The sequence below is a fragment of the Artibeus jamaicensis genome, unplaced genomic scaffold (genome assembly GCF_021234435.1).
Source record: "Artibeus jamaicensis isolate MK-2021 breed Jamaican fruit bat unplaced genomic scaffold, CSHL_Jam_final contig_477, whole genome shotgun sequence".
Lineage (NCBI taxonomy): Eukaryota > Metazoa > Chordata > Mammalia > Chiroptera > Phyllostomidae > Artibeus > Artibeus jamaicensis.
Window position 1 is genome coordinate 8,776,193 of NW_026521854.1, and position 13,905 is coordinate 8,790,097.

General features: G+C 48.3%; 1 protein-coding gene across 6 annotated transcripts in view; it reads left to right on the forward strand.

Annotated features, from left to right (window-relative positions):
• Positions 1-13,905, forward strand: part of BRD4 (bromodomain containing 4) — an 80,082-nt gene that overhangs the window by 44,035 nt on the left and 22,142 nt on the right. For 2 of the 6 annotated variants that reach the window (XM_037162497.2, XM_037162515.2), the window contains exons 2-7: positions 3,066-3,384; positions 7,168-7,305; positions 8,587-8,722; positions 10,052-10,332; positions 10,963-11,325; positions 12,141-12,269. In XM_037162497.2, the coding sequence (XP_037018392.1) occupies positions 3,100-3,384; positions 7,168-7,305; positions 8,587-8,722; positions 10,052-10,332; positions 10,963-11,325; positions 12,141-12,269 (1,332 nt within the window). In that variant the 5' untranslated portion in view covers positions 3,066-3,099. Of the gene's footprint in view, positions 1-3,065; positions 3,385-4,954; positions 5,027-5,467; positions 5,500-7,167; positions 7,306-7,879; positions 8,008-8,586; positions 8,723-10,051; positions 10,333-10,962; positions 11,326-12,140; positions 12,270-13,905 lie in introns of those variants that run through there. The other 4 variants (XM_053668096.1, XM_053668097.1, XM_037162530.2 and 1 more) reach the window with 4 other exon arrangements.

The following is a 13,905-nucleotide window of genomic DNA, read 5'->3' on the forward strand; positions in this document are numbered from 1 at the left end:
TAGTTTGTAAACCCTCCCATGGCTTCACCTGAACCCTGGCATGTCACTGCAGGTGGCTGTAGATCCTGCTTCTCTGTGGTTGAGATCTTACTCTTGATCAGCTAAACCTGAGGTCTTGGAGAGACAGACACTCTTTCCCTCTTCCTTGCCACTCACCTCAGTGTGAAAACACACCTTTTTTTGTCTGCAAGGCATAGTGTACAGCAGAATGCAGCTTCTGAGGTGTTGCCTCCCTCTTTCCCCTCTTCAGGTTTCTCACCATATCCTGCTGCATCTTGGGTCACCAGTATCTGTTCTCTGTTTTTTGAACATGCTCTTTCTGACAGTTCCACGCTTTACCCTCAGGCTTTGAGTGCTTCTCCTTTCTGGATCTACCTGTAGGTGGCCTCCTTGCAGCTTTCATTGGAGTACATTTTATTCACATCTTGTCTCTGGGGCCCACCTTTCCTTGCCAAGCTCCCAATCAGGGACACCTCATGTGCCTCCCTCCTACCAGTGGTGTCTCTGTCCCCATAGGCCTGCCTTGATTCATGCTATAGGCACTACTTTTCTGGACCACATATTAGTTCTAGCCACGCTTTTACCACGAGTACCCCAATGGATACTTGCCTTGTATTCCCAAGCAGGCCTAGCCAGTTACATCTGCCTTTGGAAACTATTGTAGTCCAAATAGTGTTCCTCTGAGCTTGTTATACTGTTGCTGTGTCTTACTAGGCCTACTGTCAGATGGAATTGCTTCAGGGGAATACCTTTCATGATCCTGCATGTCCTGCATGCTGCTCTCAGGTTGGGAATGCTCTCCACAGGCTGCCGCCCAGCTGGTCTTCACCTCCAGTCCCTGTCATGTCCTCATGCCAGCACTGGCTACCCCTTTCCCATCTCTATATACCATGTGTGCAAGAGGTACCAGGAAATAGCTTGACATCCACAAAGCCCTTTCTGTTAATGTTCTGCTTGGACGGGTGTTCTCCAGTAGAGCATACAGTCGTAGAGGTTAGTTATCTTAGGAGCTGTTCTTCCCCGCCGCCGCGCCCGCCCCCCCCCCCCCACCTTCTTGAGGCTCAGGAATACTCTGGAAAGGTGAAGGCTGTAAATTCCTGCCTGGTGTCTTAGATTACAGTTGGACCTCATTAAATACTTATGTTCAGCATGGGGTGCAAAACTGCCTCTGGACACACAACTTGCCTGCTGTAACACTCTCCCTCTAGTGGCTTGGGTATCTCCATGCAGGTGGCACAAGTGTGTTTCTCTGAAGTGTGGTCCTCTCCTGTAAGCTAAAGGAATTAATGAATTACTCAGTATTTTTTAAATGATTGGCATCCATCTCGGAATAGGCAAAAGGCACTGTTAATCTCTTTATTGTTTGGTGGGAAAGGATAATAAAGAACAATCCCTCCTCTTAAAGCAAACATGGATTCAGTTTTTATACTGAATCTTTAAAATTCAGGGTCTTACACACAGTGGCCTTGGGCCATTCCCACATGGGTGCCCTCCCTGTGGCAGCCTCCTCTGTGGAGCAAGCAGCATGCTCTCCTCATGTTCTCTAGCCAGGTGATAACTGTACCTGTAGTTGACCAGAACATTGTGGAAGGAAAGGTATGTTGATTTTGTTAGCCCTTAGACTCATCCTGCAACCAAGAACCCCAGCATTGGGGTCACCTGGCCAGGATCCACACGTGGGTTGGTCAGCCTGCCTGCCTGCCTCAGGACGTCCAGCTTTCCACAGCCCCACAGAATACTCACCACTGTGTTGCTTTTATATATGAAGCTCTCCCCTGGTGCTTTTAAAATCTGATCATTTTCCAGAACTACATTTAGAAAAGCCTTTGTGGGAACTTTGGTTTAAATTACACTTGGACTGAATCATAAAGTAATTTGTCAATAGCTTGAGTGCCTGGCGTGTGCTAAGTGTGTTCCAGGAAAAAAGCCATGACAGAGCCAGCAAGTTTGCCCTGTCTTGTTTTGGGCCTTTTTCCTAAGTCCTTGCCTGACTTCTTCAGCAGAGAGGTTCTCCTATCCCCACTTGGGGATATAAATGGAGATACTCCTGTGATGCAGGCAGCCCCTAGCCAACACAAAAAGAATGCAAATGGTCAGCACAAGTTTGAACAGATGTTTCTTCTCATTAATAGAGTGTGGAAACTCAGCAGTGTGAGGAAGGGGGGTGGGTTTGGCAATAAAAACGTGTACCCCTGCCCTGCGGTTGTCTTTTTATAATAACTGAACAGGTGCACAAACTTGTCCCTATAAGGATGCTTTCAGCAGAATTTGGTGTGGCCTAAAGCAGGGGTTATTCGGGTGAGGGGAGTCCATAGGGCAGGGTGCTCAGGCCGGCACTGAGTTGGGAGGGGGGTCCTCACTCCCCCCCATCCCCTTGTAGGTCTTGGAGGGGCCTCTCTATATCCCTATAAATACGCTTTGAAAAGCAAGTTAGTACAGTAAAACGACCGGTCAAGTATGAATTCATTATTATGTTATCAGCAATTCCTTTTGGGGATTTCTTTAATCAGCAACCATATATTAAGCTGCCAGAAGACATTCTTAGTAAATAGGAGGCTTTGCCTGTAACACTCAGCAGTGCACAGGAGGCCAGATGTCCTGCTCCTCCCTCCCGGGCCTCTTCTCGTTAAATGGAATTCCAGTGGAACTTTGTTTCCATGGTTCGTGAGTCACAAATACAAACAAGAATTTTAATGTAAAGGACATATATCTGGGGCTTGCAAATGCTCTTCTCTCTCTCTTACAGGCAGTGACCCCTAAAAGCTCTCAGATGTTACGAAAACCTGGTTTGCTGCTCATTGTCCTTCCTTCTCCAGAGCTTCATAGCCTTTGCAGCCTCCTGTTTGGCTCACTTCCATGAGCTGTCCCTCCCTGCTGATGTCTCTTCCCTGCTGGGTGATGAGTCTTTAAGGAGAGCAGGCACTTTTAGCACATGGAGTGGCTCCTTGGCCTACCTGATCCAACCAGTCTCTGTCAGAGGAGCTCAGTTCTTATACTGGTGGTGGGGAACACCTGTCATTATGATGGTGCCTCTCCACCGATGGTGGCTTTTTTCTTCCTTTTAGAGTGCCTGGTGAAGAATGTAATGGGATCAGTAGCATGTCTGCGGAGAGCGGCCCTGGGACAAGATTGAGAAATCTGCCCGTAATGGGGGATGGACTAGAAACTACCCAGATGTCTACAACACAGGCCCAGGCCCAACCTCAGCAAGCCAACACAGCCAGCACCAACCCCCCACCCCCGGAGACCTCCAACCCCAACAAGCCGAAGAGGCAGACCAACCAACTGCAATATCTGCTCAAAGTGGTGCTCAAGACACTATGGAAACACCAGTTTGCGTGGCCTTTCCAGCAGCCTGTGGACGCCGTCAAGCTAAACCTCCCTGTGAGTAGCTTGTGCAGGACCCAGGGCTCCTCCAGAGCCCCTCCTGTACTGCTTCAGGGGAGGACAGACTCAGGCAGGGTAGAGGTATGCTTGAGTTGTGAAAGCATGAGGCCAGGCTCTGAACTCCAGCTCCCATGGGGCTGTGGAGTGAGTCGTCTCAGCTGTGCTGATGAGTGGAGATAAGGGAGGGCAGAGAACATGCTTATTGGTTTAGGCAGTTACTGGTTTCTTAGAGGTTAAGATCCTGGGAAATATTGCATAGAAAGCAATTAAAACAAGAGTAAAGGAGTGCTTGCAATTTTCCTTCCATTCCACAGGGAGTTGAAATGGGAGCACTTGGGGGTTTGGCCCCTTTCTTAGGTGCTCCTGACCTGCCTAGAAGAAGTAGATGCAATTGGTCAAATCCCGAGGGAGGAGGCTGCTTGCTGCAGGAGCACTCTTGTTTTGATATTTGTGCCCTCATTGTCACCCAGAGCACAGGGCAGGAAAGGGATAGAGCATTATCTCCCAGGGAGTAAGTTCATGGAGGTGGCCTAGCTAGAGGTGGGTTATGGATACATCTTTGCCACAGCTGCCTCTTTGCACAGCCTTCTGCCCACCTGCTCCTTCTGGCTCTTATTTGGTTTTGTTTGTTTGTTTGTTTGTTTTGGTTTTTGTACCCCAGCTCCTCTTTTCTGTCTCCCCCTCCCCTACCCCCCATGCCCCATTTGCCCACATTCCTAGCAAATAAGTCTGGAAACTCAACTTGTATTCCTAACTGAACCTCCGAGAACAACAGGGATAAGTGCTTTAATTTTTTTCTTCAAATGCTTTGATTTTTTTTTTCTTCAAAGCATCAAGGACTGATTATGATTATCTTTAAGTTGCTCTCTGCTATTTGCCAAGTCCCACCCCTACACACCCTTACCCCATAAACTAGGGATTGGAATTAGATAACTGAGACAGAGGTTTGTAAATAATAGAGGTACACTGTTACAGGAGCTTCAGCCTTGGCCAGGCATCCAGTTTCAAGAAGAATGAATGCACTGGCATGATTCTTCTGGCTTGAAGGCCATTATTTGTGTAACTATCCAGTGTTATCTGTCCATTGAGTATGTGTCATGTGCATTCAAGGGAAGAGAGAGTCGGGAGAAAGGAGGACACTGCAGGGCTGAGTCAAGAGTTAGCTTAGGGAAGGGGCTGGAGGCAAAAGAGGATCCTCGCCAAATTTGGGTTTCAGAGGTCACTCACTCTTGGCCATTGACTGTAACAAAGAGTAGAGGCAGCCAGCCTGTCACTGGAGGGCAGCTTGTGGAAGAGCTTGCTACTCTGGTCTCTGGCTGAACTGGCTGTGTGGGGTCCATAGGTGAGGGTGACCTTCCCAGAACAAATAGAAAATTGGGGGAGAAGCCCTGGGGGTGAACATCAGAGGGGCCTGTGTTTTTAGGGCACTAAAGGGAGGCGGGAACCTACAGAGGGGAGCTGGGAGACCTGCCAGTGGAGAGCAGCCCCCCCCCCCCCAACTCCACATTGGAGGCTACAGGGGGGCCAGAGATAAGGATTCCAACCTGACCCTCCTGTTGGCCTTTAGGAGGGCATTGGTGACCTTAGGAAGATGTGACGCAGAAGTAGAAACCAGATTCGCCACGGTGTGAATGAGAAGGTGAGGATGGGAAGCCATCATTTGAAGAAATTTGGCTTTGAAGGGAAACACGGCAGGGTCAGAACAAAGAGGGGGTTGGTTTGTGCAGGATGACGCAGAAGGCTAAGAGGGTGCAGACTGACAGGAGGAGAAAGGGCGCTGACAGCCCTGGGATTTCTAGACAGGAGCATCCCAGCCAGCAGGACAGACACAGGGGAGGTGGTCTATTAGGTCTATTAGGCCTTTTAGACCAAGGGTTCCCTTTGTCTCTGACTTCTGACATCATCCTCAGCAGCTCAGATGTAGGAAGGAGAGATGGGTGGATAGTAGCACTGATCCAGTATCTTCAGAGAGGCGGGGATAGTGAGAAGCAGACCCAGATGGAAGGGAGTGGGGGACGGGTGCTGGTTGGCTGGGAGCAATGCTATGCTAAAGCCCAGTTTTTTGTGTTTTTTTTTTCAGGGACACTACCCCCTTTCAGGAGATGTTAATAGGTCGGCTGGGAGCAATGTCATGCGTGCTAAAAAGCCCAGTGGTTGTTTTTGTTTTTTTTTAGTTTGTTTTTTGTTTTGTTTTGTTTTGTTTTTTTTGTTCTGTTTTGTTTTTAAGGAACACTATCAGGAGACGTTAATAGGGCCTCCCCAACGTGTGTTTGTTTTTTTGTTTTCTGACACCTTCCAGATCTTTACCTACAATCTGGCCCCTGGTCCTTGCTGGATAGTTCACTAGAACGCCTATTTCCTTCACATTCAGTATACATGTGTGATTGGACTGTCATACTACTAAACCCACTGCCCATTTGTCAGTCCTTTCTCCTACCACACCCCTTTTGTCTTAATTCTACCTCTTCCTTCATGCTCTACCCTTAACCACTCCTGTTTGCCCTTGAGCCACTTGACACATCATACCCACTTCAAGCACCTGACACCATTCTAAGAGACATCTTGGCCATAAATAAAATCTGAATTTCTACGGGGCAAGGTATAGCTGGACTTGGTTCTCTTGGGAGAAGTGATCAGAGCATGGAATAATGTTGAAAGTCTGGTTCAGTCTCCTCTTTGAGGCCTCCTGTCCAGAGTAGAATAATATTCCTTTCTCCTGGGTATAGAGCAACTCAAAACTTCAGTCCCGGCTTGCCTTAGCAATACTGCCAGCCACTGTTCCTGAGCAGTACCTTGGTGCTTGCTAACACATAGATCTGCCCCTGCCATCATACTGCCACTTGGTGTTTGTTCTGATCCCCTATCCAAGCCTTAATTCTGGGGTTCTTGGTGGGGCTAGCTGGCCGCATGCAGGTTCCCTGCCTAATCCTCTGGTCCTTCCACCTGGAAACCCAGGTGCTGCCTTATATGTTTCCAAATTCTCCCCTGTGGTTGTTTTTGTAGCATTCTAGAGTTAGAGGGAAAGCTGTTAGATCTGAAGGGCTTTAGGACATCTGTGCCTGCCATCTAGCTCCTTCTGTTTGGCACTTGTAAAATAAGATCCAAGGGTTTGAGGGGTGGGTCTGAAGGCTGTGCAGATTCCTCATCTGGCAGTTTACTTGTTTAGTTATTAGTTGTTCCTGGTACTGGTAGATCCTTAGTAGTAGACTAGACTATATATAAGTAAAAGATGTGAAAATATAGTGAATTTGACTGATGGTGGAGGTCTGTTCCATGGTTCTTCAATGTGATAGGAAGCAAGGGATCCAGTTTGTAGGGGATGGGCTTGACAGCTGGTTTCATAGGAGTTTGCATTTTATGAATGCATAAAATTTCACATTATGGAGAGAAAGTAGAACCTGTTACAGGTAGTTTTACTAAATGGGAACTGCTTTTTAAAGTCTGTATGTTCTCCCCATTAGTTATTAAAAATGGAAGGTTATTTTAACATCACCCCACCACCACCAACAACAACAACAAAAGATCTCAGTGAAGACAAACTGTTCCCAGATGGGGCAGTTGGCAAACTTGAATGTTTTTTGTACAAATTAACCACCCAGCATTTAAGAATCCTTCTCTGGTCCACTTTATATTGGGGTCCCTTTGAGATCCCTCACTGACTCTGTGGAAGAGCTTCAGGCTGTGCATCTGTGGAGTGACCTGGAGTGAGATCTGTAGGTTCACCTGCAAGTACTGTGTGACTGCAGAGGTGACACTGGCCTTTTGCTCTCTGCTCTCCAGGATTACTATAAGATCATTAAAACACCTATGGATATGGGAACAATAAAGAAGCGCTTGGAAAACAACTATTACTGGAATGCTCAGGAATGTATCCAGGACTTCAACACTATGTTTACAAATTGTTACATCTACAACAAGGTGAGATTGTGGGGGCCAGTGTTTAGCTGCCCTATGGGGAGGAGGAGGAGGTGGGTATGTTTGGAGTCCTTGGGCAGGGGTGCTGGAGCAAATTGGAGTCTGACAGAGGAAACTATTAGAGGCAAGGGTAATGGAACCTGCAGTCTTGCCTGTGGCTGGTTGTGTTTCTTTTTTGGGGAAAGGGGTGTTGCCATGTTTTATTTCTCAGCCATCCTTGTTAGCTTGAAGCATGTGCTGCTTATTCCTTTGGTATTTCAGTTTTTGACTGTGTATAGTAGAGAAGGGTGAAAAAGACAGTGACGACTCATTAAAATGTCCATTTGGATGATGTAAATTGTCAGGAAGAAGGCTACTAAAATGTAGTTGTACAAAGGTTTGCTCAAACAGAAACATCAATATGAGAGAGTGGGTGATGGGGCCTTATCTGGAACTATGAACATAATAACCATTGTGAACTTGTGGCCATAGAGTCAAGTGTCCCCCAATCTTACATATAGACCTCAAGATTGCTTCTTAACCCAATAGCCAAACCTTTCGGCTCGGCTGTGCCATGAAGCCGATCATTTGTTTACAGTTCAGACCACAGATGTGATTAAAACCAACCCTTTCAAATAGAACGGCCCTGGAGGGAGACACTATACAGAACTCAGCTTTTGACCTCTGCTGATGTAGTGGGTAAAATTACCCAGAAGAGATGGGTAGGTGAGTTTCTTGAAGTTTATTGCATTTTTAAAGTCTCAGCCCTCACCACTAGATTTAAGTGAAATGTGCACAGACGAGGAGGTTCTCAGTTTAGAGCTGAGTGGGAACAGCATGTTACAGATGAGGGGCGATTGGGGGGATCCATAAGGCATGGTGAGATAGGCATTGCTTGGAGCCCCAGCGAGCTGCCTTGGGCGTACACTGGGGAGCATGGTTGGAGCCCTGCTAACATACCTGTAGCAAGAAATCCTGTGTGATTCAAGTATATCTAATGAATTGAATTGTGTCAGGAAAAGGTCCCTGTCTGATTGGCAGATTGTTAAATGTTTAAGGCATTAGGATGATTTCTCAGATGGTCCAGAGCTTAAGAGACTAGAGAGAGTGAGGTGCTGACTCAGCACGTCTGCAGTTATATGAGACTATGATGACGGGTATGGGCTTTTGGGGTTCAGCTCGAAGACCCTGAATATGATGCTTCATGATTTAGGGCAAAGGTAGGTGGCACAGTGTGGGGAGCACTTGCTCCGCTTAGAAAGGCGGGGGCTTTCTGACCCTCACCCCAATTGTCTCCTCTTCCAGCCTGGAGATGACATAGTCTTAATGGCAGAAGCTCTGGAGAAGCTCTTCTTGCAAAAAATAAATGAACTGCCCACAGAAGAAACGGAGATCATGATAGTCCAGGCAAAAGGAAGAGGACGTGGGAGGAAAGAAACAGGTAGGGAATCCCCAGTACTATTCACCTCATACTGAAAGAGCAAGGAAATGGCTTTATTTCTTCCCAGTGCCTGCTCCTCTCCACCTCCAGTGAAGGACTAGGAGTGATAGGAAGATGGCTGTTGTTTGGATACAATGGGGCCAGGTTCAGTGGTAGACCTGCCCCACAGGATTCCATGACTACATGACCCTCCCCCAAAAGTAGAAATAACAGCCCTGGTTTTTTTGTTTGTTGGTTTTTGTTTGTTTGTATTATGTGAATTCTTTACCCTGGCAGTGCCATAGATAGTCTCTGCTTTTCCACTTTAGAGAAAAGAAATGAACTTGACCAAAGGCAGTTTTAACTAATACCCAATCCTAGAGCCTTGAGGGCTTGTTTTCTGAGTTATCTTAATGTGCTGGTTGGTATTGGACCCATGCCTGCTTTTTGGTGCTCCATCTTTGAGCCTGCCTTGTCTGTGTCCATGCCATCCTTGCCTTTGGCATCTTGCCGTTCACAGCTCCATGTTACAGAACGGTGATGCTTGCAAGGTGGCTGTGCTATGAGCTATGTGCTTCTCTCAGGAGCTGGCTTTCACCTTGCTTTCCACCCTGTTCAGAAGTGGTAGTAGCTTCATGGGAACGAAGTCAGTCAGCTGGCCTGCAGGGTAGCCAAGGAGAGCTAGTCTTGAGGTACTCCATAGCCACTGAACCTGCCAAGAGGTGTCTGATCTACTTTCAGCCAAGGAGTCCCATCCTCCCTCCCTATTATCATGGGTTCAGTCTGCACGTGGGGCAGGTGTGGGGCCTTGCATGTTCAGGGCCTCCCACACAGCTGCAGGGAGACAGCAGCTGACCAGTTTCCCTATGGCTCAGGGAGGCAGGGGTTTACTGGTTTGCGGAAACCTTGACCGTGACTTCCAGTGCTCACCCTCCGCCAGGAACATTTACTCAGAGGCAGTGCTTCTGGGAATGAGAACAGCACTGTCTGAAGTTGCCAAGAAACATTTATCCACTCTCTGTCCACAGTCCTGGGCTCTCAGCATGTGTTGCTTTCTCCTTCAGCTCAGGCCTTCCCCACCCGATCTTTGTACCCAAATGGGTACTTGCAGCCAGGACTCATAGGAAATATGGATGCGTTGTCCCATCACTGTTGAAGCCCCCTGGGCAGATCAACAGACTTAGCCAAGGTCCAGGGTGTTTGAGCTATTCTCCGAGGCAAATAGTTGTGGTGACACTGAGTGTTATGCTTATGAAGATGTGTGCTCACCATATGTGACAGTGTCCCCACAAGCTCAGGTTGCATGTGTCGGGTGTAGCATCTAACCACCAGTCCCTTTTATGTTGGTAGGGACAGCAAAACCTGGCATCTCTACGGTACCGAACACAACACAAGCATCAACTCCTCCGCAGACCCAGGCCTCTCAGCAGAACCCTCCGCCTGTGCAGGCCACACCTCACCCCTTCCCCACTGTCACCCCAGACCTCATTGTCCAGACCCCTGTCACAGTGGTGCCCCCCCAGCCACTGCAGACTCCCCCACCAGTGCCCCCCCAGCCCCCACCTCCCCCAGCCCCACAGCCTGTGCAGAGCCATCCTTCCATCATTGCGGCCACCCCACAGCCTGTGAAGGTGAGTGAGTGTTCCTTGTGTGCTTGTGTTTGGCCTGACCACTGGCAGGTTCCTGCCACCTCAGCTAGCATTCCCCACCCCCACCAACTTGATCCATAACAGCGAGTTTTGCAAGAGACAGTTATGCATCCTTGCCAGTCTTTCCTTGCTCCTAGGGGATCGGGGTTGGGGGAAAGGCAGAGAATTATGCTGTGCTTAAGTCAGTACAGCCTAGAAAGATGCTGCCCCAGAGATTCCTTGATGGAGGGACTCCCCCAGGGTTGCTGGCCCCTCTTGTTTCTGATTTAGGCCATGCGTATTGGCAGGGGCTGACTTAATAGTTTCTGAAACATGCCTTCCAAAGTGCCCTACTGGTAGGCTTGGCTCAGGGTGGGGGCCACCCCTGGCATTGAATAGGAAGTTGCTTTATGAGGTTTTGTTGGCCTTTGGTGCGTAGGTACCAGACTTGGTGGTGCATATTCTCCTGCCCCTGGCAGAGCCTATCCCAGCTACAGAGCAGGGTGGTGGGACAGTCTTCTTTTGTGCTGGAGGGTTGGGGCCATAGGAGGAATCTGGCCTCAGGAATGTTTTCAAGGGCTCACTTTGTGGGCCACACCCATGACTGTGCTCTCTTGCTTGCACTCTTGGCAGACAAAGAAGGGTATTAAGAGGAAAGCAGATACCACCACCCCCACTACCATCGACCCCATTCACGAACCGCCTTTGCTGCCCTCGGAACCCAAGACCACCAAGCTGGGCCCCCGGCGAGAGAGCAGCCGGCCTGTCAAGCCCCCAAAGAAGGATGTGCCTGACTCACAGCAGCACCTGGCACCAGACAAGAGCAGCAAGGTCTCAGAACAACTCAAGTGCTGCAGCGGCATCCTAAAGGAGATGTTTGCCAAGAAGCACGCGGCCTATGCTTGGCCTTTCTATAAGCCCGTGGATGTGGAAGCGCTAGGACTTCACGACTACTGTGATATCATAAAGCATCCCATGGACATGAGCACAATCAAGGTGGGTGGGTGGGCTGGCACCCATGGGATCAGGGGAGACCCGAGAACTGTGCCCCAGAAGCTCTCTAAGCTCCTCACCAGCCAAAAGGAACCCAGCTCCCCCTGCTGGGAGCTGTAGGGACATGCTCTCAAACAGTGTGGCAGTTTTGGTCACAAACAGCAGTACAAGTATACCCTGGTCTCAGGAGAAGCCCTCTTTAGCCTTGAGTCCCAATGCCTGCTGACTGGCACTTTGCATATGGTAGATGCTCAGAGAGTGTGGGGGTTACTAACTTTGCCAGACTTTGTTATGGGGTGGGCCTTGCTATCCTCTCGGCAGGAAGCACATGACCAGTGCTGGCATTTGCACTGTCATATTCTGAGGCCTTTTGGTTTTATTTTAAGCCTTTTTTGCATTTTTCTTCCAAGTAGGAATAAGCTTGCCCAAACATGAAATGGGCACAACATGGGAGGGTGTTCTACTCTTTGACCAGTGTTCTGTCCTGTACCACCAAGACAAATGTACACCTGGTCAGAACTGGACCCAATCCTCCCTTTTCAGTTCTGAAGCCTTCTCAGGCTTAAGCTCTGCCCACGTGACCCTTAGACACAGCGACCCCATGGGTAGATTTGCATTCTAACAACACTTCGTGGCCCTGAGAATTGCTGTTGTCTCCTTTTCCAACTGACACTGATAACTAGGATATTGACTTCTCTCTCATGGTCTGGGGGAAACCCCAAGCTCCTGAGGAAACAACTTGCTCCAGCTAGCAACCCTCCCTGTTGCCTTCTCCTCCCGGCCAACAGAGGCAGACACAGCCTGTCTTGTCTTTTCAGTCTAAACTGGAGGCCCGTGAGTACCGCGATGCTCAGGAATTTGGTGCCGATGTCCGATTGATGTTCTCTAATTGCTACAAGTACAACCCTCCTGACCATGAGGTGGTGGCTATGGCCCGAAAGCTCCAGGTGAGGCTCTGGGAAGCTCCTGGGCAGGCCAGGCCTCTGCAGCTCTTGGCAGATTTTATCTCTGGCCTCCTCACCAGTGGTGTAATGCCACATTGCTTTGGAATAGTGGACTCAGAATAACACCTACATTTCACATTGGGATTATTTCATTATAATTAAAGCCAGGGGGTTAGTTTCAGTTTTGGTCTTGGACATTTTGGGTTTTGTTTTGGGGTGTCCCATTGAAAGCCTCCCCCACCACCACCACCTGCATTTGGTTGCCCTTGATTGGAAGAGCGTGTGTGCTGTGCATGGCCCAATTTCTTCTGCAAAACAGACCTATCTCAAGTCAGCGGAGGACACTCTTGCCAGGTAGACACATTGTCACAGTTGTGATCAAAAGTAGCTGCTTGATTGTGGACATTTCTTCACTATAGCCTTGAAGCCTTGGTTTGCCCTCCAGCTGCAGGGCAGCTGCTTCTAGAAGTTTCTTGTGTCTGTGATGCCCTAATGCATGGGGTCCATGGTCCCTACACTTGGATCCTGGACTGTGCACACTGTAGATGTTGGGGGGAGGGTGGGGCAGGTTACAGTATAAATCAACCCCATGTCCTTTTTTCTTTTTTTTAAAGAAACGTATCCATATGTCAACAGTTATCCTTGACTAGAAAGATGAGGGGGGGTTAAAATAATTTTACAAAAAGAAAGAGGAGGAGTTAAAATTATGGAGAATAAAAGTCAATATTTAGTACTGCTATAATCTGTCTTTTTTTTTTTTTTTTTTAAATCTTTAAAATCATGCATCTAAAGCTCCAGGTTGCTTCTGCTTTCAGGATTAGGCATAGCAGGCTGTGGGCAAGGCTACCTGCCAGCACAAAGTACAGATGCTCTGGCTGTAACTGAGGTCTATTTAGCTCATCCCATGTCTCACTCACATCTGGTGGCTGGATGGAGCTTCCTCATGCTTGGCTTTTCCAACCACCTGTGAAATCCTTCCAGGGAAGAAGTTAGGACTTGCAAAGATTTTGGGGACTTGTGGGTGCATTCCAGTTAGAGGTCACCTGACCCCTGCTGCCCATCTACCTTCCAGCTGTGTTCTCTCTGCATGTTGTTTCACACTCACCACCATAGTGTCTCCTGCCTTCTCACAGGAGCCAAATCACAGTCTCCCTTGTTCTTTAACTTGGCCCCTGACCAAGTTGGGCTGCCTTGAGTTCAAAGGATGTGTTCTGAACACTTAGGGTAGAAAAAAATCTTCTTAGTGTGAACCTGGCTCTTGGTGTTTAAACACATAATCAGACTTGAAGGTTTTTAATTTCTACTGCTGTTTCTTAGTTTTATTTTGTTTTAGGTTTTCAGGGGGAAGGGGGGCTGTCTTTATTTGGTGCTGTCTGTTGGCTTTCTTCACATTGCTGCTGGTTCACCAGTTAGCATCTAAGGGGTTCAGCTGTTATCATTTTACTGCAATTCTCATACATGATCACCAGGTGGCAGTGGTGCTCAGTGCTGCTCCTTGGACACCTCCACTCCCTCCCTCCTTGGGAGGACTGAGTGGCAGCCAGTTATTTTGCCCCGGTTGATACCTACACTCTTTATTTGCCCTTATGCAAACAGATAAGACGAGTTCTCTGCCAGCACCAAAGATTACTGTTTGGAG